General features: G+C 44.7%; 1 protein-coding gene across 1 annotated transcript in view; it reads left to right on the top strand.

Moving 5' to 3' along the window:
- The window catches only part of LOC126354390 (proton-coupled folate transporter), a 202,344-nt gene that overhangs the window by 69,612 nt on the left and 105,262 nt on the right, over window positions 1-27,470 (top strand). Inside the window, exon 2 of the mRNA XM_050003993.1 lies at window positions 12,772-12,996. Coding sequence (XP_049859950.1) covers window positions 12,772-12,996 — 225 coding nt within the window. The remainder of the gene's footprint in view (window positions 1-12,771; window positions 12,997-27,470) is intronic.

The following is a 27,470-nucleotide window of genomic DNA, read 5'->3' as shown; positions in this document are numbered from 1 at the left end:
ATCTTCTCACAGTGCAAAGACTGCACCGTAGAGTTTCTAAGGAAATGATCATCAGTGCCCCTATCACTTGTAAAGAAAGGCCTCCTGCGAGTACGTAAACAAAAAGAAAATAAGTGATTTAGGCTTAGGTACTATCCGGAAGGTACACTGCAAAACATTAAAATTAAGACACCATGAAGACAGCATGAAAAAACTTCACATTTGCATGAAATGTTGCTGAAATGCTTGGATTTTGAAAATTTTATCATTTCAGTGCAAGTGCACGAAACATAGGGGTAACTCCTTCTACTTTCTGTAAATATGATTGCCAAGGGGTTTCTCATTCATAAACGGCATTTGAATGTTGGTTATTTGTGAGAAGGTCATGTTAAACCAGTGGCGGATACAGAAAAACCTAAAGGAGGGGGCGCTAAAGATATCTTGAGCTACCTTTACTTTTACCGCAATAATCACATGCAAAGTTTAATTCTCGAATAAACACTTTATTCGCACTCAAAAATGCAACACTAAGACACTTAGAATTAAGACACGGTCACACACCGCGTATTTCTAATATCACTAAGCACGACACTGACTGAGGTCCGTGGTAATGGCCAATAATCGCAGTTGTTAACTTTTTATCATGTTCAAGTTATCGCGACGATTGTGCCCTTCGTACTGACTACCTGGCAGCGACTCTGCTTCCCTTAGATATATGGCTCGGTTGTTTCGAGAATATTCGCTGCCTGAATGTTCGCTTCCCTACTTTTATGGAGTGTGAACAAATACCTACTGTGAAAGCGACAAGCCAACATGTACCTTCCCGCGAACCATACGCGACTGGAACAGAAAAGGGAGGTAATGACAGTGGCACGTAAAGTGCCCTCCGCCACACACCGTTGGGTGGCTTGCGGAGTATGAATGTAGATGTAGATGTATAATTTAAGGGCGAGTTTTCAATGATAACGTCATTGGTCAATTTATGTGTGTGGAACTTATCTTGTCGATTCCGTTCTTTTCTAGTGCGTTCGGCAGAGGGCCTCTATAGTAACAATGCGGTTTTAGGAATCTTCTCGAAAGTCACTATTACCGGAGATATATGCGTCAATAGTTTCCCATAACTAACTCGTATTACGAGTTATGTATGGGAAACTATTCTTACATTATTAGTAAAAATATTGTTACGAGTCTCGTAACAATATTTTTACTGAGAAATTACTATGAATTACTATTATTAAAACTTCACAATCAACTGATCACTCTCACTCTTGACTAATCTTCACACTTGCACTTGCTACAGCTAGGACTTTTTGCTTATTCGTTCTTCAGTCTTAATATTTCTGCTTCTGAATGTAAACTAGCTTCCTATTCGGCGAAAATTCCGTGTTTATAACGTTACGTATTGGAGGTTCTCTGTACAAGAAAACAGTAGAATATTCGCGACTTTTTTCGAACAAACGCCTGACAGAATAACGTATCGAGATCACTAGAATGGCCGCGACTTTTCTCGTAGGTATGTGTTAGCTATCTATGTGCCAGACAGAAACGCATAAAATACGATGACGTGGACGCGTGTGCTACACACGAAAGCACAACTACTCGATAACTCGATTCAGTCGAGTCGACTGACAAAAGAAACGAATGAATAGCGTGGCTGGCTGGCGGAGGCGGCGCGGGTGACAATGCGTTCGTTGCGTTCGGCCCCGCAAGGGGGGGGGGGGGGGGGCACTCCTCGTATGTATCCACCACTGTATTATACTGCGTGTAAAGTGGAGGAATGTTTACCAGCACAATGATAGTCAAAAGAGGCAGGATTTTGGCGTATCGAAACTGTGGTTTATTGTTCCTCGATACTGCTGCTGTCACTGAATCCGATTCCACGACTGTCATGTGAATATGGGATTCATAGGTTCAGGAGGGCCATAACAAACGCCATGCAGGATATCTACGGCCCAGTGCGACTGGTGTCCGGCAGGACTGACAGTTTCCGGATTTATTACTTTCAAATGTTTGCTAGGAAATGACAAAATAAGAGGTAGAAAACAGATAAACTGAAATAAAAAATACCCACTATTGTTGTTCAATGTGGCATCCAGTAGGATAACTGCCCCATTTTGGATTTCGTGCCGGTTTACTATTATGATAACTGGTCTCTGAGTTGTTGAAATTATAGGAGAAGGAAAAAACCCTTTAGCACAATGGGGTTATTTTGAATTTCGCATATTTTTTTGAATTTCCCACTATTTAATACATTGGCTTGTGTCAGAAAAGTGGGGGAAAGGGATGGGGGAAATCGGGCAATGTTGCGTGACATCATCGATCACATTTTTGAGAGGAAAGGGGAATTTGGCAGCAATACAGGCTGTGCACGAACCGACCCAGTCACACTAATCCTGTAAGGATCGTGAAGACAGATTACAGTCATTACACGACGCACAGATGCCTGTAAACAGTCGTTCTTCTCACGTTCCGTACGCGATGGGAACGGGACGAAAACCCTAACACGTGGAGCAATATTAAGTGATACCTGCCATGTACTTTACAGTGGTTGGTTGCAGTGCCATGGAGATGTAGAACATTACCATATTCATTAACATGTTTTATGTATTTAATTCTTTACTTAAATACGAGCTTGAGCTCCATCTCTTGATCTCATATTTCAAGGGACGTAAAACCTCAATCTACTTTTCATTTCCTTCAAGATTATAACTTAGGACTTCTTCTGGGCGGTCTTTCGTCTCTGATTCTTTGCCTGTACTGTTGTTTTCTCATTAACAGGATATAAATTTTCATAATTACGTACGTCCCCATTTCTAATTCTTCTCGTGCATTCCTACACTCTTTTCCAGAATCTCGTCTTTGCCGTCTGCATTCTGTCATTCTTCCTTTGTTATATCCGACACTCTCTTCCATACAGCAACTACACCGTCCCCGTAGTCTTATAAAATTTCACTTTTTTGTCTTCTGGAGTTTTATTGTTAAATGATCTGTTTCTTGTCCGACACATCGCTTTAAGCCTCTGCAGCTTTTTTATCATAATCATAGTTCGAATATGTTGCACAAATATTTAAAATGTGACGGCTGATTTATTCAATGATCACCAGCAACAGTGGCAGTTATCTTGACTTCTCACAAGTACTTCTGCCAAGGATTAACAGTATTATCACATATGAGCTCACTGCTGTCGTTCAAAATGTGATCTGTAGACAACAGCGCGCCTACGTGTCAAATTTGAAGTATTTACTGATCATTATCAAAATTTGAAGTATTTAGTGATCAGTCTGACTTATAGATAAATGTGGTGGTACTCGCAACAAAAACGTGTACACGTGACTTAAGATCTAAATCGTGTAAATGATACATTAAGTTAAAGAAGTGAGTGCCAGTGCTCTACTTGTGTGACGATATGAAACTTCCTGGCAGCACTAAAGTTTGGATGGTAGGAGACGAGGTACTGACGGAAGTAAAGCTGCTTGGACGGGTCGTGAGTCGTGAATAGGTAGCTCAGCTGGTAGAGCACTCTACGCGAATTGGAATCTCGTTCCGGCACATGGTTTTAATCTGTCATGAAGTTTCAGTACAAGTGGAACCTCTAACCGAACTTTAAGGATGCCTGAATATTATAAATAATCGAAAAGACAGTCTGTGAAACCCTAGTAAGAAGCTTCTCACCTGTACTTCCGGGCTATCCGGAATTACGTATAATTTCGCAGCGATAAGCACTGTCCAATGTTTTACAGTATAATTCTCTATATTAATGATAACATCTGTACCTTGGGAACAGGTTTTGTGAATCTTTGCCATGTAAGTCTAATATCTACGAGGATTGTGTGAAAAATAGCTTGTCAACACTCCATCGTCATGTGAGCAGAAGCCAACGAGAACTCTTCGACATAAAGGGGCATCAACCATTTGGAGTGTTATCACGGTGTTCAACAACGGGTGCGGTTGACCAGATGACTGTTAAACTGATTCAGTTATTATGCAGATGGATTGCCAAAGTGATGCCCGTGATTCAGTGTGGTGACGACTTATGAGATTATCCCACATGGTTTGTCATCAACTTCCCAGGACCTGGGATGTTCCTGCTCTAATTTAGGTGACACTGCGTCGTACATGACAATCGAGTTTATACAGGGCGCGTCAGGAAGAGTGCTCATTATCCAGGGATACGACAGGAAACGATCATTCGAAGCAAAAAAGTCTAGTCAACGTGGGTTCAAAAACGCATACCTAGAGCTATGAACACTTCTTCATCTTCGATACTGCGAAACAAATCTCGTCTACTGCAAGTTTTTTGCTTTTCGTATTTTTGGAAGAGGTAGTACGGAGAAACACAAGGCAAAATTATCAAGTAAACGTGAGGTCTAAAATACATATCTCATATGCTACGAGCATTTGTTCAGTAGAAGAGACATATTTCACAATAGCGAAGATGGAAAAGTGCTCATAATTGTTAAGATAAGCATTGGAGCCCATTTTACTAGCTCTTCTTGCTTCGAATGAGCGTTCCAATCCCTGAATATTGACCGTTCCTGCTGGGATACTTACGGACTGCTACAGATCGTCTTCTATACTGAACAACCTATTCAGCAAATTATATTGCAATACAGTGCAAGTATATGGCACCTATGCTACGTTCAGCTCAACGCAGTGGACGCTGTTGAATGAAAAATAAAAAATATATACAAGTAAATAAGTAAATAAATAAAATTAAATATTTTATTTTCGTGCAAGAATTATATTGTGAATCGAAATGAGTGTGCTCCCTGCCACCGTTGGATAAGCAGCTGCAGCAGCAAGTCGTATACTCTTAGCTCACTTATTTGTTGCATAGCTTAATTCTTAATTTCTTTGTGTGTTTTTGGTATTTGCATTGTTTAATTCATAAATTTCGGGCGTATTATAGTATTTGAGAGTTGCAGCATCGCGTTTTAGTACCTGGATAGTGTAAAATCGCGTAGTCTCCTTCCGCCGCCGAGCAGTGTGTCAGCAGTGTGCAAGTAGCAGCATTACTGCATTTACTAGGCAATCTTGTATTTTAATAACCGTTTAAATTTTGTGTCGAATTGTTTGTGCTCTCTGTAGATTAGTTCAGACGTTCTTTGCACAACAGTTTTTAGCATGGATAGGGACCGCAACTGCTGTGTTCGGATGCAGGCTGAGTTGGCATCCCTTCGCTCCCAGCTTCAGGCAGTGTTGGCTTCGGTCACACAGCTTGAGGCTGTTGCCAATGGCCATCACTGTGGGGGTCCGGATGGGGGTTTGTCGGGGACGGCCAGCTCGTCCCATGCATCCCCCCATAGGACTACAACTGTGGCTGCCCGGGATACTGCCCACATTGAGGCTGACCCTTCACCTGTGGTAGAGTGGGAGCTCGTCTCGAGGTGTGGTAGGGGGCGAAAGACATTCCGGAGGGCTGAACGGAAGGCCTCTCCAGTTTGTCTGACGAACCGGTTTCAGGCTCTGTCTCAGGCTGATACTGATCTTCGGCCTGACATGGCTGCTTGTCCTGTTCCAGAGGTTGCCCCTCAGTCTGCAAGATCCGGACGGTCGCAGAGGGTGGGCTTACTGGTAATTGGGAGCTCCAACGTCAGGCGCGTAATGGGGCCCCTTAGGGATATGGCAGCAAGAGAGGGGAAGAAAACCAATGTGCACTCCGTGTGCACACTGGGGGGAGTCATTCGAGATGTGGAAAGGGTCCTTCCGGATGCCACGAAGGGTACAGGGTGCACCCATCTGCAGGTGGTCGCTCATGTCGGCACCAATGATGTGTGTCGCTATGGATCGGAGGAAATCCTCTCTGGCTTCCGACGGCTATCTGATTTGGTGAAGACTGCCAGTCTCGCTAGCGGGATGAAAGCAGAGCTCACCATCTGCAGCATCGTCGACAGGACTGACTGCGGACCTTTGGTACAGAGCCGAGTGGAGGGTCTGAATCAGAGGCTGAGACGGTTCTGCGACCGTGTGGGCTGCAGATTCCTCGACTTGCGCCATATGGTGGTGGGGTTTCGGGTTCCGCTGAATAGGTCAGGAGTCCACTACACGCAGCAAGCGGCTACACGGGTAGCAGGGGTTGTGTGGCGTGGACTGGGCGTTTTTTTTAGGTTAGATGGCCTCGGGCTAGTACAGAAAGGGCAACAGCCTCAAAGGGTGCGGGGCAAAGTCAGGACATGCGGGGGCCAAGCAGCAATCGGTATTGTAATTGTAAACTGTCGAAGCTGTATTGGTAAAGTACCCGAACTTCAAGCGCTGATAGAAAGCACCGAACCTGAAATCGTCATAGGTACAGAAAGCTGGCTGAAGCCAGAGATAAATTCTGCCGAAATTTTTACAAAGGCACAGACGGTGTTGAGAAAGGATAGATTGCATGCAACCGGTGGTGGCGTGTTTGTCGCTGTTAGTAGTAGTTTATCCTGTAGTGAAGTAGAAGTGGATAGTTCCTGTGAATTACACTCCTGGAAATTGAAATAAGAACACCGTGAATTCATTGTCCCAGGAAGGGGAAACTGTATTGACACATTCCTGTGGTCAGATACATCACATGATCACACTGACAGAACCGCAGGCACATAGACACAGGCAACAGAGCATGCACAATGTCGGCACTAGTACAGTGTATCTCCACCTTTCACAGCAATGCAGGCTACTATTCTCCCATGGAGACGATCGTAGAGATGCTGGATGTAGTCCTGTGGAACGGCTTGCCATGCCATTTCCACCTGGCGCCTCAGTTGGACCAGCGTTCGTGCTGGACGTGCAGACCGCGTGAGACGACGCTTCATCCAGTCCCAAACATGCTCAATGGGGGACAGATCCGAAGATCTTGCTGGCCAGAGTAGTTGACTTACACCGTCTAGAGCACGTTGGGTGGCACGGGATACATGCGGACGTGCATTGTCCTGTTGGAACAGCAAGTTCCCTTGCCGGTCTAGCAATGGTAGAACGATGGGTTCGATGACAGTTTGGATGTACTGTGCACTATTCAGTGTCCCCTCGACGATCACCAGAGGTGTACGGCCAGTGTAGGAGATCGCTCCCCACACCATGATGCCGGGTGTTGGCCCTGTGTGCCTCGGTCGTATGCAGTCCTGATTCTGGCGCTCACCTGCACGGCGCCAAACACGCATACGACCATCATTGGCACCAAGGCAGAAGCGACTCTCATCGCTGAAGACGACACGGCTCCATTCGTCCCTCCATTCACGCCTGTTGCGACACCACTGGAGGCGGGCTGCACGAAGTTGGGGCGTGAGCGGAAGACGGCCTAACGGTGTGCGGGACCGTAGCCCAGCTTCATGGAGACGGTTGCGAATGGTCCTCGCCGATACCCTAGGAGCAACAGTGTCCCTAATTTGCTGGGAAGTGGCGGTGCGGTCCCCTACGGCACTGCGTAGGATCCTACGGTCTTGGCGTGCATCCGTGCGTCGCTGCGGTCCGGTCCGAGGTCGACGGGCACGTGCACCTTCCGCCGACCACTGGCGACAACATCGATGTACTGTGGAGACCTCACGCCTCACGTGTTGAGCAATTCGGCGGTACGTCCACCCGGCCTCCCGCGTGCCCACTATACGCCCTCGCTCAAAGTCCGTCAACTGCACAAACGGTTCACGTCCACGCTGTCGCGGCATGCTACCAGTGTTAAAGACTGCGATGGAGCTCCGTATGCCACGGCAAACTGGCTGACACTAACGACGGCGGTGCCCAAATGCTGCGCAGCTAGCGCCAATCGACGGCCAACACCGCGGTTCCTGGTGTGTCCGCTGTGCCGTGCGTGTGATCATTGCTTGTACAGCCCTCTCGCAGTGTCCGGAGCAAGTATGGTGGGTCTGACACACCGGTGTCAATGTGTTCTTTTTTCCATTTCCAGGAGTGTATTATGGGTGGAGGTTACACTCAACAACCGAGCTAGGTTAATAGTTGGCTCCTTTTACCGACCTCCCGACTCAGCAGCATTAGTGGCAGAACAACTGAGAGAAAGTTTGGAATACATTTCACATAAATTTTCTCAGCATGTTATAGTCGTAGGTGGAGATTTCAATTTACCAGATATAGACTGGGACACTCAGATGTTTAGGACAAGTGGTAGGGACAGAGCATCTAGTGACATTATACTGAGTGCACTATCCGAAAATTACCTCGAGCAATTAAACAGAGAACCGACTCGTTGAGATAACATCTTGGACCTACTGATAACAAACAGACCCGAAATTTTCGACTCTGTAAGTGCAGAACAGGGAATCAGTGATCATAAGGCTGTTGCAGCATCCCTGAATATGGAAGTTAATAGGAATATAAAAAAAGGGAGGAAGGTTTATCTGTTTAGCAAGAGTAATAGAAGGCAGATTTCAGACTACCTAACAGATCAAAACGAAAATTTCTGTTCCGACACTGACAATGTTGAGTGTTTATGGAAAAAGTTCAAGGCAATCGTAAAATACGTTTTAGACGGGTACGTGCCGAGTGAAACTGTGAGGGGCGGGTAAAACCCACCGTGGTTCAACAACAAAGTTAGGGAACTACTGCGAAAGCAAAGATCTTCACTTCAAGTGTAAACGCAGCCAAAACCTCTCAGACAAACAGAAGCTAAACGATGTCAAAGTTATCGTAAGGAGGGTTATGCGTGAAGCGTTCAGTGAATTCGAAAGTAAAATTCTATGTACCGACTTGACAGAAAATCCTAGGCAGTTCTGGTCTTACGTTAAATCAGTAAGTGGCTCGAAACAGCATATCCAGACACTCCGGGATGATGATGGCATTGAAACAGAGGCTGACACGCGTAAAACTGAAATACTAAACACCTTTTTCCAAAGCTGTTTCACAGAGGAGGACCGCACTGCAGTTCCTTCTCTAAATCCTCGCACAAACGAAAAAAATGGCTGACATCGAAATAAGTGTCCAAGGAATAGAAAAGCAACTGGAATCACTCAACAGAGGAAATCCCACTGGACCTGACGGGATACCAGTTCGATTCTACACAGAGTACGCGAAAGAACTTGCCCCCTTCTAACAGCCGTGTACCGCAAGTCTCTAGAGGAACGGAAGGTTCCAAATGATTGGAAAAGAGCACAGGTAGTCCCAGTCTTCAAGAAGGGTCATCGAGCAGATGCGCAAAACTATAGACATATATCTCTGACGTCGAACTGTTGTAGAATTTTAGAACATGTTTTTTGCTCTCGCATCATGTTGCTTTTGGAAACCCAGAATCTACTCTGTAGGAATCAACATGGATTCCGGAAACAGCGATCGTGTTTTGCGTGTGAGACCCAACTCGCTTTATTTCTTCATGAGACCCAGAAAATATTAGATACAGGCTCCCAGGTAGATGCTATTTTCCTTGACTTCCGGAAGGCGTTCGATACAGTTCCGCACTGTCGCCTGATAAACGAAGTAAGAGCCTACGGAATATTTTGAAGAGTTTTTAGCAAACAGAACACGGCATGTTGTTATCAATGGAGAGACATGCACAGACGTTAAAGTAACCTCTGGCGTGCCACAGGGGAGTGTTATGGAACCATTGCTTTTCACAATATATATAAATGACCTAGTAGATAGTGTCGGAAGTTCCATGCGGCTTTTCGGGGATGATGCTGTAGTATACAGAGAAGTTGCAGCATTAGAAAATTGTAGCGAAATGCAGGAAGACCTGCAGCGGATAGGCACTTCGTGCAGGGAATGGCAACTGACTCTTAACATAGACAAATGTAATGTATTGCGAATACATAGAAAGAAGGATCCTTTATTGTATGATTATATGATAGCGGAACAAATACTGGTAGCAGTTACTTCTGTAAAATATCTGGGAGTATGCGTGCGGAACGATTTGAAGTGGAATGATCATATAAAATTAATTGTTGGTAAGGCGGGTACCAGGTTGAGATTCATTGGGAGAGTCCTTAGAAAATGTGATCCATCAACAAAGGAGGTGGCTTACAAAACACCCGTTCGACCTATACTTGAGTATTGCTCATCAGTGTGGGATCCGTACCAGATCGGGCTGACGGAGGAGATAGAGAAGATCCAAAGAAGAGCGGCGCGTTTCGTCACAGGGTTATTTGGTAACCGTGATAGCGTTACGGAGATGTTTAGCAAACGCAAGTGGCAGACTCTGCAAGAGAGGCGCTCTGCATCGTGGTGTAGCTTGCTCGCCAGGTTTCGAGAGGGTGCGTTTCTGGATGAGGTATCGAATATATTGCTTCCCTCTACTTATACCTCCCGAGGAGATCACGATTGTAAAATTAGAGAGATTCGAGCGCGCACGGAGGCTTTCTGGCAGTCGTTCTTCCCGCGAACCATGAGCGACTGGAACAGGAAAGGGAGGTAATGACAGTGGCACGCAGAGTGCCCTCCGCCACACACCGTTGGGTGGTTTGCGGAGTATAAATGTAGATGTAGAATGAACCTGATGATAAATTCTCTGTGACTTATAACTGAGGTGAGCAAGTCGTAGGTTACTTTCTAATATCGTGTCCGGCCTTTGTCCTGGCGTAGTGCAGCCCTATTCATGGACTCAACAAATCGTTGGAAGTCTCCTACAGCAATACTGATCCATGTTATATCTATAGGCGTCCATAGTTGCGAAAATGCTGCCGGTACAGGATTTTGTGCACAAACTAACCTGTGGATTAGGTTCCGCAAATGTTCGATGGCGTTTATGTCGGGCCATCTGGATGGCCAAATCATTCACTCGAATTGTCCAGACTGTTTCTTCAAACAAATCGCGAACAGTTGTGGCCCAGTGACCTGACATCGTTGTTTGGGAACATGCAGTCCATGAATGGATACAGATGATCTCCAAATAGCCAGAAAGAACCATTTCCAGTCAATGATCGGTTCAGTTGGGCGAGAGGGCGCAACCCATTCCACGTAATCACAGCCCACACCATTATGGAGCCACCACCAGCTTACACAGAGCCTAATTGACACCGTGGGTGCATGACTTTGTAGCGTCTGCTTCACACTCGAACCCTACCATTAGGCCTTACCAACTGACACGGGGATTCATCTGACCAGGCCACGGTTTTCCAGTCGTCTAGGATCCAGCCGATACGGTCACGAGTCTAGGAGAGGCGCTGCAGGTGATATGCTGTTCGTAAAGGTGCATGCGTCGATCGTCTGCTGCCATAGCTCTTGAACGCCAGATTTCTCTGTACGGTCCTAAAGGAAACGTTCGTTGTACGACCCACACTGACTTCTGCGGTTATTTCACTGAGTGTTGCTTGTCTACAGCTCCGCCAATGCATTGCCCTTTTGTATTTTATGTATACGATACTACCGCCATCTGTACGAGGGGCGTTTGAAAAGTCCGAGAGACGACACCATCGGCGCGTATTGAGATCATGTTTAGTTAGTAGCATCTTTTTAAAGAACGCACACCAAGTTTCAGCCATATTGGTCTATTTCTTTGTGTTTGGCATTCGTGTGAATTAAGGACGTCGAGTGATTGTCAAAAAATGGACGAAAAAGAATTTCGTGTGGTGATTAAACATTACATGAAAGGCAAAACGCCTCGGGAGACTAAAGAGAAGCTTGATAAACATTGCGGTGACTCTGCACCTTCGAGTAGAACAGTTTATAAGTGGTTTCAAAATTTTCGGAGTGGCTATATGGGCAAAAGTGATGCTGAACGTTCTGGACGCCCTGTGGAAGGTACGACTGCAGAAATCATTGATAAAATCCATCATATAGTGATGGATGACAGAAGCGTTAAGGTGCGTGAGATTTCTAGTGCTGTGGGCATCTCGAATGAACGGGTACATAATGTTATGCATAAACATTTGGAAAAAGGGGTCCGCCATTTGCTCACGCTTGACCAAAACGAAATCGTGTGAAGTGTTGCAAGGATTGTTTGCAGCCGTTCAGGAAGAATCCGCAGGACTTTAAGCGTCGTTTTGTCACTGTGGATGAAACGTGGATACACTAGTATACTACTGACACCAAAGAACAATGTAAACAATGTGTTACCAAGGGAGAATCTGCACCAAAAAAGGCGAAGACCATTCCTTCGGCCGGGTAGGTTATGGCGACTGTCTTTTGGGACTCACAAGAGATAATCCTCATCGACTATCTGGAAAAGGGTAAAACTATTATAGGTGGATATTGTTCATCATTATTGGACCGTTTTAAAACCGAGCAGCAAGAAAAACGCCAGCGATTGGAGCGCAAAAAAGTCCTTTTCCATCACGACAATGCACCACCATACACCTCAGCAGTTGTGGTCGCCAAATTAATGGAAATAGGATTCCAACTAGAATCACATCCCCCCCTCCCCCTATCTCCAGACTTGGCTCCCTTGGACTACTGTTTGTTCCCCAATTTGAAGAAATGGCTGGCGGGACAAAGATTTTATTGAAACGAGGAGGTGATTGCAGCAACTAATAGCTATTTTGCAGACTTGGACAATTCCTATTATTCGGAAGGGATCAACAAATTAAAATAGCTTTGGACGAAGTGTATACGTCTCAAAGGAGACTATGTCGAAAAATGAAAAAAAAATTACCCCAAACACGTAAGCAGTTTTTATTTTTGCACCAACTTTTCAAACGCCCCTCGTATATGTGCACATCGCTATCCGATGACTTTGTCACCTCAGTGTACAAACCACTGTATTTTTACATCTGTTAATTCTTTGGACTGCTTATGTTGTTGATTTGTGTGTGTGTGCTATCCAAAGCTGAAAATGTAAATTTATGGCGATACTCAGTGTTACGTTCAGCTGGAACATCTTGTAGCTTATTATTGTTTAAACTTTTCGGTGTATGGATGCGTGACTACGTCGATTTCCGTTTGCAGGAAGATGACATCAGATATGGCAGAGAAGGCGGCTGCTGCGGGTGGGTGTCGGCCATATCTGTGGAGCCGGTCATGTTCCTCTACATGTTCGCCTTCATGATCACCTCTGTGGTCGAGCAGGCGTTCTTCGTGGACCGCGCCTGCAGGGTCGACCTCCGCCTCTCCGACGAGATCTGTTCTAATCTGCAGAACGAGACGTTCAAGGATGACAACACAGAGGTGCAGGTACTGGCTCGTCACCTTCTTCATCTACGTCTACATAGATAATCCGCCGTTCTCCGAAGTTCAGAACACAATAATGATAAGAGACAATAGCAGTCAAAAGAAATATCACTATAAGGCCGTTTCACACTGGTACGCTAGTGATGGTCACCGATCACAGGTGTCCGACACCGCAGATATTGCCAATTTATTAGTTAGTGATATCGACTAGTACAGTGGTAACAACTAAATTTCGCTAGCGTTTTATGGAGCGAAAAAAATTTTCAAATGTGTGTGAAATCTTGTGGGACTTAACTGCTAAGCTTACACACTACTTAACCTAAATTATCCTAAGGAAAAACGCACACACCCATGCCCAAGGGAGGACTCGAACCTCCGCTGGGACCAGCCGCACAGTCCATGACTGCAGCGCCTTGGGCCGGCCGGTGTGGCCGAGTTGTTCTTGGCGCTTCAGTCTGGAACCACGTGACCGCTACGGTGGCAGGTTGGAATCCTGCCTCGGGCATGGATGTGTGAGATATCCTTAGGTTAGTTAGGTTTAAGTAGTTCTAAGTTTTAGGGGACTGATGACCTCAGATGTTAAGTCCCATAGTGCTCAGAGGAATTTGAACCATTTTTTGCAGCCTCTTGGACCGCTCGGCTAATCCCGCGCGGCACAGCGCCCACAAAGAGATCTACGCAATCATTCTTCCCGCGCCTACATACACGATTGGAACGGAGAAAAAACCTATCGAAGCTACATGTACACCTAAATGATTGCTCTGCAATTCACTATTAAGTGCCTGGCAGAGATTTCACTGAACCACCCTTAAACTATTTCTCTACCGTTCCACTATCGAACAGAGCGAGGGGAAAACGAACACTTAAATCTTTCCGTGCGAGCTCTGATTTCTCTTGTTTTATTATGATGATCACTTCTCGCTATGTAGACGGGCACCAACAAAATATTTTCACACTCCCGCGTGGCATGGCCCGAAAATTAAGATACTAAATTTGAAAAAAGAATATACAACTTAAAATGTTGTTTTTCTCATCCATGCTCTTCTCATTGAAATCAAGCACAAACTTCGTTATAATTTCTTGCCAAGCTAACGTTTTCATCATTTTGTTGCTATAGTCATCGCTTTTCACATCCTAAGTAGCAGGACGACTATCTACTTCACTTATAAAATCGTCCATGTTGGCCGGCCGAAGTGGCCGAGCGCTTCTAGGCGCTATAGTCTGGAACCGCGCGACCGCTACGGTCGCAGGTTCGAATCCTGCCTCGGGCATGGCTGTGTGTGATGTCCTTATGTTAGTTAGGTGTAAGTAGTTCCAAGTTCTAGGGGACTGATGACCTCAGAAGTTAAGTCCCATAGTGCTCAGAGCCATTTGAACCATTTTTTTCTTCCTTGTTAATCAAATCTAAACTCACGGCTACAGTGTGTACAGTATAATGTACACTGAATCTTTCGCGTCACTGTCTCAGAAATCACTGCCTGTCGGTTGGCAAGTCTGCGGTGCTGTGTCTGTGCTCTGTGTCCCGGTGCGAACACTCCCATTGAAACTAATGCAAGTCCGGCGGTGACTGTTGTGAACGCAGTGACCTTGTCCGTCACATGTGGCGAGGGTGAGTCTCTGCTGGGTCACAGTGGCTCGGTGAGGCAGTGTAGTGTCCCTGTGTGAATGCTCCAGTTCAATCGAATGTACCACTGTCACCAGTGTCCCAGTGTGAAACGGGCCTAACACTGCTCAACAGTTAGCAAGAGGCGATCGTCTGCCGTCCTGTCGTGGTTTTTAGGATTGGACTGTGTATATGAGAACACCGTTTCAAGATATGGACATTATTGTTGTTGTGATCATCAGCCAGGAGACTGGTTTGATGCACCGTTCCATGCTAGTCCGTCCTATGCCAAACTCTCCATCTTTAGATAACTACTGCACCTATGTCCAGCTAAACATCCTCACTATAGTCAAAGCGAGGTCTGCCTCAAGCATTCTTTCCTCCACAGTTCTTTCCATTACCAAACTGACCATATTCTGGTGCCTCAGCATGTGTTATCTCAAATTACCCCTTCTTTTAGTCAAGTTATTTGCCAAATTTTTCCTCGGAATTCAGTACCTTCTCATTAGCTATTCGATCTGTCCATCCGATTTTCACCATTCTTCTATAATGTCACATCTCAAAAACTTCATTCTCTTGTTGTGAGTACTGCCTACGTTTAATTTCTGTGAGAGGCTGCACTCGAGACTAATACTTACAGAAAATACATTCTAATACTTTAAATTTATATTCACTATTCACAAATTGCTCTTACTCAGAAAAACTTCTCTTGCTATTGCCAGACTGTATTTTTGTATTCTCTTTACTTGTGCCATTTTCAGTTATGCTGCTGCTCAAATAGTAAAAATTATCTACTACTTTTGGTGTCTCATTTCGTAATTCCCTCACTATCGCCTGCCTTAATTCGACTATATTCCATTACCCTTGTTTTATTTCTGTTACCAGTCTTCCAACCTTTTTTCAGCAAACATTCCGTTCAACTGATCTTTCAACCACATTGTCGCAGCCGAATGTTAAACTTCTTATTTTTTCTCTCTGAGCTTTAATTATTTTTCTTAATTTTATCTTAATTTTCTTTACGATATGCTTTAGGTACAGATTGAATGACTTGTGGGAAGTGCTAAAAGTCTGTCTCTCTCTCTCACTCTCTCTCTTCTCAAGTACTGCTTCCCTTTCACGTCCTTTGAATCTTATAACTACAGTCTTGTTTTTGTACAGTTTTAGACACTCTGTATTTTATTGAAATGTTTCCATATGTAATGGATTACGAACAGGAGACCGAGCTAGGTGGCGCAGTGGGTAGCACACTGGACTCGCATTCGGCAGGACGTCGGTTCAATCCCGCGTCAGTCCATCCTGATTTAGGTTTTCCGTGATTTCCCTAAATCACTGCAGGCAAATGCAGGGATGGTTCCTTTGAAAGGGCACGGCCGATTTCCTTCCCCGTCCTTCTCTAGTCTGATGAGACCGATGACCTCGCTCTTTGGTCTCTTCCCCCAAACAACCCAACCCCAGGAACGGGACGTGGGCAGAAAGAGCCAAAGAAGTGGGAAAGGTATAATGTTGGTTTTATTATTAACCACTACTTACACGGTCTGTTCAGTACGATCACGGAAGATGTCGAGATGTTGTACAGCGCCAGATTTTGACCTGGTGGCCAAAATTGGAACAAATTTTTTTCGAGTATAAATCGGGTCTGCATTAAGGCACTAGCCCATGTACCATGCTTCGCTACCATATGATAATTAAAGCCCACAGTGGACCTCTGGGAGTTGCTAACCTTTAATCATAATCCCTCAGTAGTTATTACACCACCTGTATCAAAGGTTACAGGAATTTCTCACTATAGATGGACTTATGGCAACAAAAAACAGAAAGTTTACAGAAAAAATGGTATTGTGGGATGACGAGAGGATACCCCATACGTGCCAGATGTTCAGTAAAGAATATATCCAAAGGAGACCGTAATTGAAGATTCCCACCTATGTATCATATTTTCGTTTGTTGTCGAATTCCTCTCGGTATATTATCCGCAGATACCGAATTATTTGAGCGCAAACAGCAGAAAATCCTCCTAAGCAAGTCCTCCAAAAACATTATTGGCACGCTATGTGGAATTCACGTCCTGTGAACAGGCCGCAAATGGACGCCCTTTACTTTTGCAAGGTGCGCTGACTTTATGAAGAGACTGTCATCTATGAAAATTAAGTAGAGCTTCAGAATACCGTGGATATGTTGTACACATCATTTCACTACTCCTATTCAATATTGATTTTCTGACCGCATCCCAAGCTGAGTTGCCGGGCGGAGTGGCCGAGCGGTTCTAGACGCTACAGTCGCGAACCGCGCAACCGCTACGGTCGCAGGTTCGAATCCTGCCTCGGACATGGATGTGTGTGAGGTCCGTAGGTTAGTTAGGTTTAAGTAGTTCCAAGTTCTAGGGGACTGATGACCTCAGAAGTTAAGTCCCATAGTGCTCAGAGCCATTTGAACCCAAGCTGAATTCGCTAAGTGTACCTGTACACTTGCCATAAAAATTGCTGATTGCCACCAATACAGGGTGTTTATAAGCGAATGGTGCAGTTTTGAACATTAATCATAACCCTTCAATGCGTGCACCGTTGGTCACAAGAGAAACATCTACACGGGCATCCAATTCTTCCCTTACTCGGCGTAGCGCGTTCTTCATGATGGTCTACAGTGCATACTTTATCTGATGCCACACTTCCTCAAGAGACGGAGGCACTGGAAGCACATACAGGGTGAAAATTATTTAAACCGACAAACTCTGGGAGGTTTTAGGGGATATCAAAACAAATATTTTCCCGTAATGTCATTTTTTCCTATGAGGATTATTTAAACCGGTGGAGGCCGCATTACGCTCTTCATTTGGTTGAGGTCGTATTACGATCTTCAGTTGTTAGAGGGCGTATTACGCTCTTCAGTTGCAGGCAACTGCTGTCCACCAGTGTAGTAGTGCATTGTCTTTGTTTACTAATGGAGCGACACACCTGGATTGAGTACACTGATATGGTTGGTACATACTATGTAGCGCACCACAGTGGACGAGATGCACAGCGGGTTTATCAACAACAATGTCATAATCGCCGTATTTCGCATCATAGGACCTTTGCTGCCGTGTACCAAAGTGTGGGTGAGACCTGGTCATTTAGCAGATTACCTGGACAGGGACGCCATCGCACGGTAAGAACGCTGCAATTTGAGGAAGCTGTCTTGCAGCATGTGGAGCGGGATCCTTCAATCAGCACTCGTGCAACTGCATGTAACATGGGGACGAATCAGACGAATGTAAGAACAGTCCTTCGAGAGCAGTTGTTACGTCCACTTCACTTACAGCGTGTCCACAACCTGGAACCAATTGTTTATCCACCCAGAGCACAGTTTTCGCGGCGGTACCTGGAACAGTGTGAAATGCATCCTACATTTCCATCCTCTGTGTTGTTTACCGATGAAGAAACGTTCGGGCGTGATGGAGTCTTCAACATGCACAATTCGCATGTTTGGAGTGAGGATAACCCATATGCCACAGTTACTAACGCTCATCAGGTGCGGTTCTTCGTTAATGTGTGGGTCGGTTTTGTTGGGGACTGTTTAATTGGGACGTATCTGCTACCTAGGCCATTAAATGGCAGGCACTATTACAATTTTCTCGCCAGAGCGTTGCCGGGAATTGCTGGAAGACGTCCTGCTCCCTGCAACACAATGCATGTGGTTCCAACATGACGGGGCGCCGGCACAATTCAGTCGTCGTTTACGTCGATTCCTGGACCGACGGCTGTACAATGGCCTGCTCGATCCCCATATATGTCCACTCTGTATTTTTGTGTGGGGAGAGATGCGCAACCTTGTTTACGCAACTCCTGTTGCATCAGAAGAGGATCTGATTGCCCGGATAGTAGCAGCAACAGGAACAATTCAGGATGCTCCTGAGGTTTTTTCCAGTATCAGACAGGACATGATCCGACGGTGTAACCTTTGTTTACGTGTCAATGGAGGCGTTTTTGAAAATCTACTGTAATTGAAATTGGGTTGCGTTAATGTGTGAAGACGGCTGACGTTCGCGACTATTATTTAATCCGTTCAGAGCCTCAATGAGAAAAGGGAATATAGCATTTTCAGTGTTAACCACTTCTAAAACCAAACTGTACATTTGACAGAAAATTATGTGAATTGAAATGATCAGCCCTTGTATATACAACAGCATTTTCAATAACTTTAGCAAACACTGATGACATAGAAATAAGTCTAAAACCACGAGGATGGTTCGAAAAGGAGTCGGAATCACCACGAGAGGTCAGCGCTAGCGCAGCGAGTAGTTCACGTGATATTCATTGGACTGTTGCCTGTAAACACGTACCACGTCAGTGCTCTTGGAAGAGAGCTGTGGCGGTGACGCGGCTCTGTTGCTGTTCCCGCGTAGTGATTTGCGAAGATGGCAAAAGTCGAGATTCGAGCAGTGATTAAGCACTACGTAAAGAAATGTATGAAAGCAAAGGACATTCTTGCCGATTTACAGAATACACTGGGGGACTCTGCCCCTTCATATTCAACTGTTGCCAAGTAGACAAATGAATTAAAATTTGGTCAGGAGAGCTTAGATGATGACCCGCGCAGTGGTCGACCAAGATGTGTCACTACTCCAGAAATCACTGCAAAAGTGCACAAAATGGTCATGGAGGATCGCCGATTGAAAGAGCGTGAAATTGCACATGCTTGGCAGATGTCATCCGAAAGGATGTATCCACATTTTAACTGAAGAATTAGAAATGAAAAAATTATCTGCAAGATGGATGCCGCGACTATTGACGCTGGATCAAAAACATGTGCCATCGCCATGGCAAAATTACACTAACTGAGATATGAATTGTTGCCACACCAGCCTTATTCACCTGATATGGCTCCGTCAGACTTCCTTCTCTTCCCAAAACTGAAAATTTTTGTTGGTGGACGAAGATTCACTGCAAACGAAGAATTGATATCCGAAGTTGACAACTACACTCCTGGAAATTGAAATAAGAACACCGTGAATTCATTGCCCCAGGAAGGGGAAACTTTATTGACACATTCCTGGGGTCAGATTCATCACATGATCACACTGACACAACCACAGGCACATAGACACAGCCAACAGAGCATGCACCATGTCGGCACTAGTACAGTGTATATCCACCTTTCACAGCAATGCACGCTGCTATTCTCCCATGGAGACGATCGTAGAGATGCTGGATGTAGTCCTGTGGAACGGCTTGCCATGCCATTTCCACCTGGCGCCTCAGTTGGACCAGCGTTCGTGCTGGACATGCAGACCGCGTGAGACGACGCTTCATCCAGTCCCAAACATGCTCAATGGGGAACAGATCCGGAGATCTTGCTGGCCAGGGTAGTTGACTTACACCTACTAGAGCACGTTGGGTGGCACGAGATACATGCGGACGTGCATTGTCCTGTTGGAACAGCAAGTTCCCTTGCCGATCTAGGAATGGTAGAACGATGGGTTCGATGACGGTTTGGATGTACCGTGCACTATTCAGTGTCCCCTCGACGATCACCAGAGGTGTTCGGCCAGTGTAGGAGATCGCTCCCCACACCATGATGCCGGGTGTTGGCCCTGTGTGCCTCGGTCGTATGCAGTCATGATTGTGGCGCTCACCTGCACGGCGCCAAACACGCATACGACCATCATTGGCACCAAGACAGAAGCGACTCTCATCTCTGAAGACGACACGTCTCCATTCGTCCCTCCATTCACGCCTGTCGCGACACCACTGGAGGCGGGCTGCACGATGTTGGGGCGTGAGCGGAAGACGGCCTAACGGTGTGCGGGACCGTAGCCCACCTTCATGGAGACGGTTGCGAATGGTCCTCGCCGATACCCCAGGAGCAACAGTGTCCCTAATTTACTGGGAAGTGGCGGTGCGGTCCCCTACGGCAGGGCGTAGGATCCTACGGTCTTGGCGAGCATCCGTGCGTCGCTGCGGTCCGGTCCCAGGTCGACGAACACGTGCACCGTCCGCCGACCACTGGCGACAACATCGATGTACTATGGAGACCTCACGCCCCACGTGTTGAGCAATTCGGCGGTACGTCCACCCGGCCTCCCGCATGCCCACTATACGCCCTCGCTCAAAGTCCGTCAACTGCACATACGGTTCACGTCCACGCTGTCGCGGCATGCTACCAGTGTTAAAGACTGCGATGGAGCTCCGTATGCCACGGCAAACTGGCTGACACTGAGGGCGGCGGTGCACAAATGCTGCGCAGCTAGCGCCATTCGATGGCTAACACCACGGTTCCTGGTGTGTCCGCTGTGCCGTGCGTGTGATCATTGCTTGTACAGCCCTCTCGCAGTGTCCGGAGCAAGTATGGTGGGTCTGACACACCGGTGTCAATATGTTGTTTTTTCCATTTCCAGGAGTGTATTTTACAGGCCTGGAGGAAACTCATTTTCGAGATCGGATCAAGGCCGGGAACTTTGTTGGACCAAGGACATTAATCTACCAGCAGATTACATTGAAAAATAAGAAAAAATCTGTGATGTAAGTACTTTTTTTCTGTTCCGCTCCGAGAGCTTTTCAAACCACCCTCGTATCTGCATTATCTCTTTCTCATTTTTAGCAATGTGGCTTCACTACTGAATACTTTAAACGGTCAGGAAACTGAGCATTCAGAAATGAAAAGTTACAGATACGTTTAAGTACTGGGAGAACATATGCAGAACACTACTTAAGTATTCTGTTAGGTATCCCGTCGTATCCATAAGTGTCCTAGGTCTAGCGATTTAATTGTTGACACAATTTCCCCCTTGTCAGTATCATGAAGGAGTATTTCAGATAACAGTCTGGGAAAGCTGTTTTCTAAGAGAGTGATATGATTCCCTGTAAGATATAAATTTTTATTAAGTTCACCCTGCTATATTCAGGAAGTAATTATCAAGTACAGTACATATATCCGGATTATAAGTAACTGAAACGCTTCTACTACTTACTGACTTTGTATCCTGATCCTGGTGCTGCTGACCAGACACTTCCTCCACGACTGACCGTATGGTTTTAATTTTTTCCTGTGGTTAGCTACTCTACTCTATTTGTGTACCATATGCTTTTTGCCTTCCTAATAACATTTTTATAAAAGAAATAATTCAGATAGTGAAGGGTGACGAAAATTTAATAGTCATTCGTGACTGGAATTCGGTTGTAGGAAAAGGGAGAGGAGGAAACGTAGTAGGTGAATATGGATTGGGGGAGAGAAATGAAAGAGGAAGCCGCCTGGTAGAATTTAGCACAGAGCACAACTTAATCATAGGTAACACTTGGTTCAAGAATCATGAAAGAAGGTTGTATACATGGAAGAACCCTGGAGATACTAAAAGGTATCAGATAGATTATATAATGGTAAGACGGAGATTTAGGAACCAAGTTTTAAATTGTAAGACATTTCCAGGGTCAGATGTGGACTCTGACCACAATCTATTGGTTATGACCTGTAGATTAAAACTGAAGAAACTGCAAAAAGGTGGGAATTTAAGGAGATGGGACCTGGATAAACTGAAATAACAAGAGGTTGTACAGAGTTTCAGAGAGAGCATAAGGGAACAATTGACAGTAATGGGGGAAAGAAATACAGTAGAAGAAGAAGTAGTAAAGGCAGCGGAGGATCAAGTAGATAAAAAGACGAGGGCTAGTAGAAATCCTATGGGTAACAGAAGAAATATTAAATTTAATTGATGAAAGGAGAAAATATAAAAATGCAATAAATGAAGCAGGCAAAAAGGAATTCAAACGTCTCAAAAATGAGATGGACACGAAATGCAAAATGGCTAAGCAGGGATGGCTGGAGGACAAATGTAAGGATGTAGAGGCTTATCTCACTAGGGGTAAGATAGATGCTGCCTACAGGAAAATTAAAGAGACCTTTGGAGATAAGAGAACCACTTGTATGAACATCAAGAGCTCAGATGGAAACCCAGTTCTAAGCAAAGAACGGAAAGCAGAAAGGTGGAAGGAGTATATAGAGGGTTTATACAAGGGCGATGTACTTGAGGACAATATTATGGAAATGGAAGAGGATGTAGATCAAGATGAAATGGGAGATACGATACTGCGTGAAGAGTTTGACAGAGCACTGAAAGATCTGAGTCGAAACAAGGCCCCCGGAGTAGACAACATTCCATTAGAACTACTGACGGCCTTGGGAGAGCCAGTCCTGACAAAACTCTACCGTCTGGTGAGCAAGGTGTATGAAACGCGAAATACCCTCAGACTTCAAGAAGAACATAATAATTCCAATCCCAAAGAAAGCAGGTGTTGACAGATGTGAAAATTACCGAACAATCAGTCTAATAAGCCACATCTGCAAAATACTAACACGAATTCTTTACAGACGAATGGAAAAACTAGTAGAAGCTAACCTCGGGGAAGATCAGTTTGGATTCCGTAGAAATATGTTATTTGGTCTTCAGTCCTGAGACTGGTTTGATGTAGCTCTCCATGCCACTATGTCCTGTGCAAGCCTCTTCATCTCCCAGTACATATTGCAACCTACATCCTTCTGAATCTGCTTACTGACCTTACGACTTATCTTAGAAGAAAGATTAAGAAAAGGCAAACCTACGTTTCTAGCATTTGTAGACTTAGAGAAAGCTTTAGACAATGTTGACTGGAATACTCTCTTTCAAATTCTAAAGGTGACAGGGGTAAAATACAGGGAACGAAAGGCTATTTACAATTTGTACAGAAACCAGATTGCAGTTATAAGGGTCGAGGGACATAAAAGGGAAGCAGTGGTTGGGAAGGGAGTAAGACAGGGTTGTAGCCTCTCCCCGATGTTATTCAATCTGTATATTGAGCAAGCAGTAAAGGAAACAAAAGAAAAATTTGGAGTAGGTATTAAAATCCAGGGAAAAGAAATAAAAATTTTGAGGTTCGCCGATGACATTGTAATTCTATCAGAGGCAGGAAAGGACTTGGAAGAGCAGTTGAACTGAATGGACAGTGTCTTGAAGGGAGGGTATAAGATGAAAATCAACAAAAGCAAAACGAGGATAATGGAATGTAGTCGAATTAAGTCGGGTGATGCTGAGGGAATTAGATTAGGAAATGAGACACTTAAAGTAGTAAAGGAGTTTTGTTATTTGGGGAGCAAAATAACTGATGATGGTAGAAATAGAGAAGGTATAAAATGTAGACTGGCAATGGCAAGGAAAGCGTTTCTGAAGAAGAGAAATTTGTTAACATCGAGTATAGATTTAAGTGTCAAGAAGTCGTTTCTGAAAATATTTGTATGGAGTGTAGCCATGTATGGAAGTGAATCATGGATGATAAATAGTTTGTACAAGACGAGAATAGAAGCTTTCGAAATGTGGTGCTACAGAAGAATGTTGAAGGTTAGGTGGGTAGATCACATAACTAATGATGAAGTATTGAATAGGATTGGGGAGAAGAGAAGTTTGTGGCACAACTTGACCAGAAGAAGGGATCGGTTGGTAGGACATGTTCTGAGACATCAAGGAATCACCAATTTAATATTGGAGGGCAGTGTGGAGGGTAAAAATCGTAGAGGGAGACCAAGAGATGAATACACTAAGCAGATTCAGAAGGATGTAGGTTGCAATATGTACTGGGAGATGAAGAGGCTTGCACAGGATATAGTGGCATGGAGAGCTGCATCAAACCAGTCTCAGGACTGAAGACCAAATAACATTTTTAAGCACCTTTCAACACTGTTTGTAATGGGCTACTACAACTCGATTATGACTGTTTCTAATATTTTTTGATGTAATTCCCACTTGTTGTATGTTACATTCTTATCCTCCAAGTCAATAACTCAGCCCGCCAGTTAGTGCTAATATCCTGTTTTGAACGTTCTAACGGATGCAACTTTTAAAGAGCATGAGAAATCTGTTGAGAAAAGCATTATATTTATCGTCTAGGTTATTGGCACTATTAAATCCTGTCACTCTTGTCCCTCAATGAGGTGGAAAAAGGTCTCACCTGCAACCAGATTAGCTTTTCTCAATAGTTTATAGTTATATGTAACGTGATTTAGCGCAAAAGCCTGTTAGAGTTAAAATTTGAGCATCATGGTCTGAAAGGCCATTCATATTTTTGCTTATAGAATGTTTCCCTAGTAATGAAGAACGAACAAAAATGTTGTGTATGGTTGTGCTGTATTCCCCTGTACTACCGTTGGAAAGAATATAGTTTGCATCAGATGATACGAATTAAAGAGATCTACCAGCAATCTCTTTCCTGAACACTCTCTTACCCAACTAATGTTGAAGTCTCCACTTACAACTGATTTTTGTATTTTCTGTGAAGTGAACCAAAAAGCCTCTCCAGCTTGAGCAGAGGTATTCTGAAACCAGAGTCAGGGAACCTGTAAGTAACAATTAGAAGTTAAGTTCGACTAAATTCAGCCACACGTGCACGACATTCAAATACCTTTTCCATGCAGTATGACCGACTCGAATGGAATACCGTTTTTCACGTACTTCAGAGAACTCCCAGAAAAAGTGCCAGCTAACTTATTTCCTATAAAGAAAGCCTCTGAATTGTCACATTATTTAAGAAGTGCACTGAGATACGAATAATGTCAGAGCCAACTTCTTTAAGCAGTTCACCAACTTCATCTCTAATGCCTTGTATATTTTGATGAAGTACCCAAATGCCCTCATAGCTTGAACACCTAACCTTTGTAGAAAGTGGTTCCATTGTTAGAAAGACTTCCTTTAAGCAGGAATACCTATCAGCTGACTTCAATCTAAAGTGGTGCAGCTCTAACACCAACTACTACAGGAGTTATCCCATGAGTGACCCCACCACACGCCATTACGCTGTCACCTACAGGTTTTGCCAGTCTCCCCCTCCCGTGCCTACTGAAGTGCAGGACGTGCATAGTGAAACCCGCTCTGCTGATAGACTCAGCTGTAAACGACAGTCTACATCTACACCCATACTCCGCAAGCCACCTGACGGTGTGTGGCGGAGGGTACCCTGAGTACCTCTATCGGTTCTCCCTTCTATTCCAGTCTCGTATTGTTCGCGGAAAGAAGGATTGTCGGTATGCTTCTGTGTGGGCTCTAATCTCTCTGATTTTATCCTCATGGTCTCTTCGCGAGATATACGTAGGAGGGAGCAATATACTGCTTGACTCTTCGGTGAAAGTATGTTCTCGGAGCTTTAACAAAAGCCCGTACCGAGCTACTGAGCGTCTCTCCTACAGAGTCTTCCACTGGTGTTTATCTATCATCTCCGTAATGCTTACGCGATTACTAAACAATCCTGTAACGAAGCGCACTGCTCTCCGTAGGATCTTCTCTATCTCTTCTATCAACACTATCTGGTACGGATCCCACACTGCTGAGCAGTATTCGAGCAGTGGGCGAACAAGCGTACTGTAACCTACTTCCTTTGTTTTCGGATTGCATTTCCTTAGGATTCTTCCAATGAATCTCAGTCTGGCATCTGCCTTATCGACGATCAACTTTATATGATCATTCCATTTTAAATCACTGCTAATGCGTACTCCAAGATAATTCATGGAATTAACTGCTTCCAGTTGCTGACCTGCTATTTTGTAGCTAAATGATAAGGGATCTCTCTTTCTACGTATTCGCAGCACATTACACTTGTCTACATTCAGATTGAATTGCCAATCCCTGCACCATGCGTCAATTCGCTGCAGATCCTCCTGCGTTTCAGGACAATTTTCCATTGTTACAACCTCTCGATACACTACAGCATCATCTCCAAAAAGCCTCAGTGAACTTCCGATGTCATCCACAAGGTCATTTATGTATATTGTGAATAGCAACGGTCCTATGACACTCCCCTGCGGCACACCTGAAATCACTCTTACTTCGGATGACTTCTCTCCATTGAGAATGACATGCTGCGTTCTGTTATCTAGGAAATCTTCAATCCAATCAGACAATTGGTCTGATAGTCCACACGCTCTTACTTTCTTCATTAAACGACTGTGGGGAACTGTATCGAACGCTTTGCGGAAGTCAAGAAACACGGCATCTACCTGTGAACCCGTGTCTAATGCCCTCTGAGTCTCGTGGACGAATAGCGCGAGCTGGGTTTCACACGACCGTCTTTTTCGAAACCCATGCTGATTCCTACAGAAAAGTCATTATATTCGAACATAACACGTGTTCCAAAATTCTACAACAGTGCTTGTGAAAACTAATTTACTTTTTGTTTCTTGGGTTATTAATGGTTCATATGGCTCTGAGCACCATGGGACTTAACTTCTGAGGTCATCAGTCCTCTAGAATTGAGAACTACTTAAACCTAACTAACCTAAGGACGTCACACACATCCCTGCCCGAGGTAGGATTCGAACCTGCGACCGTAGCGGTCACGCGCGTCCAGGCTGTAGCGTCTAGAACCGCTCGGCCACTCCGGCCGGCGGTTATTAATGACTGGAATTATAAAATAAGTGATGTACTGGGTGATGCCTAATAAATTACTTGTAAAACTGGTGGCGTTACCTACATATTTTCAAATGGTGGTAGCAGGGAAGGGTACGTTTCCGGATACGGGTTCCAATTCCAAATATTGTCTAATCAGTCCCCTCTAAAATTCCTAGAAGTTTGTAGGAGGAATGTTAGAGCACCCTGTATGATTCCAGTCCACAGGTTTATATAGAATTATTGCTGGTGATCTGAGGCGTGTGTGGCGTACGGTATTTGTCATTACAAACGTGGGTATTGAGGCACTTAAAGAAAAGCAACTTTGGTTGAACCAGGCGTCGTCCATGAACAGTAAAATCTACAGGAAGTTCTCACTGCTGTGCTGCGTTGTACAATCCATTGGCTGAGCTAAATTCGTCGTTTAACTTCACTTGGTTCCATTCCTTATACACACAGTACAGCAGAAGTTACTCCCCTGTTGTGCACAAATACCCT

The sequence above is a fragment of the Schistocerca gregaria genome, chromosome 3 (genome assembly GCF_023897955.1).
Source record: "Schistocerca gregaria isolate iqSchGreg1 chromosome 3, iqSchGreg1.2, whole genome shotgun sequence".
Classification (NCBI taxonomy): Eukaryota; Metazoa; Arthropoda; class Insecta; order Orthoptera; family Acrididae; genus Schistocerca; species Schistocerca gregaria.
This window is presented reverse-complemented; position numbering and strand designations above follow the sequence as displayed.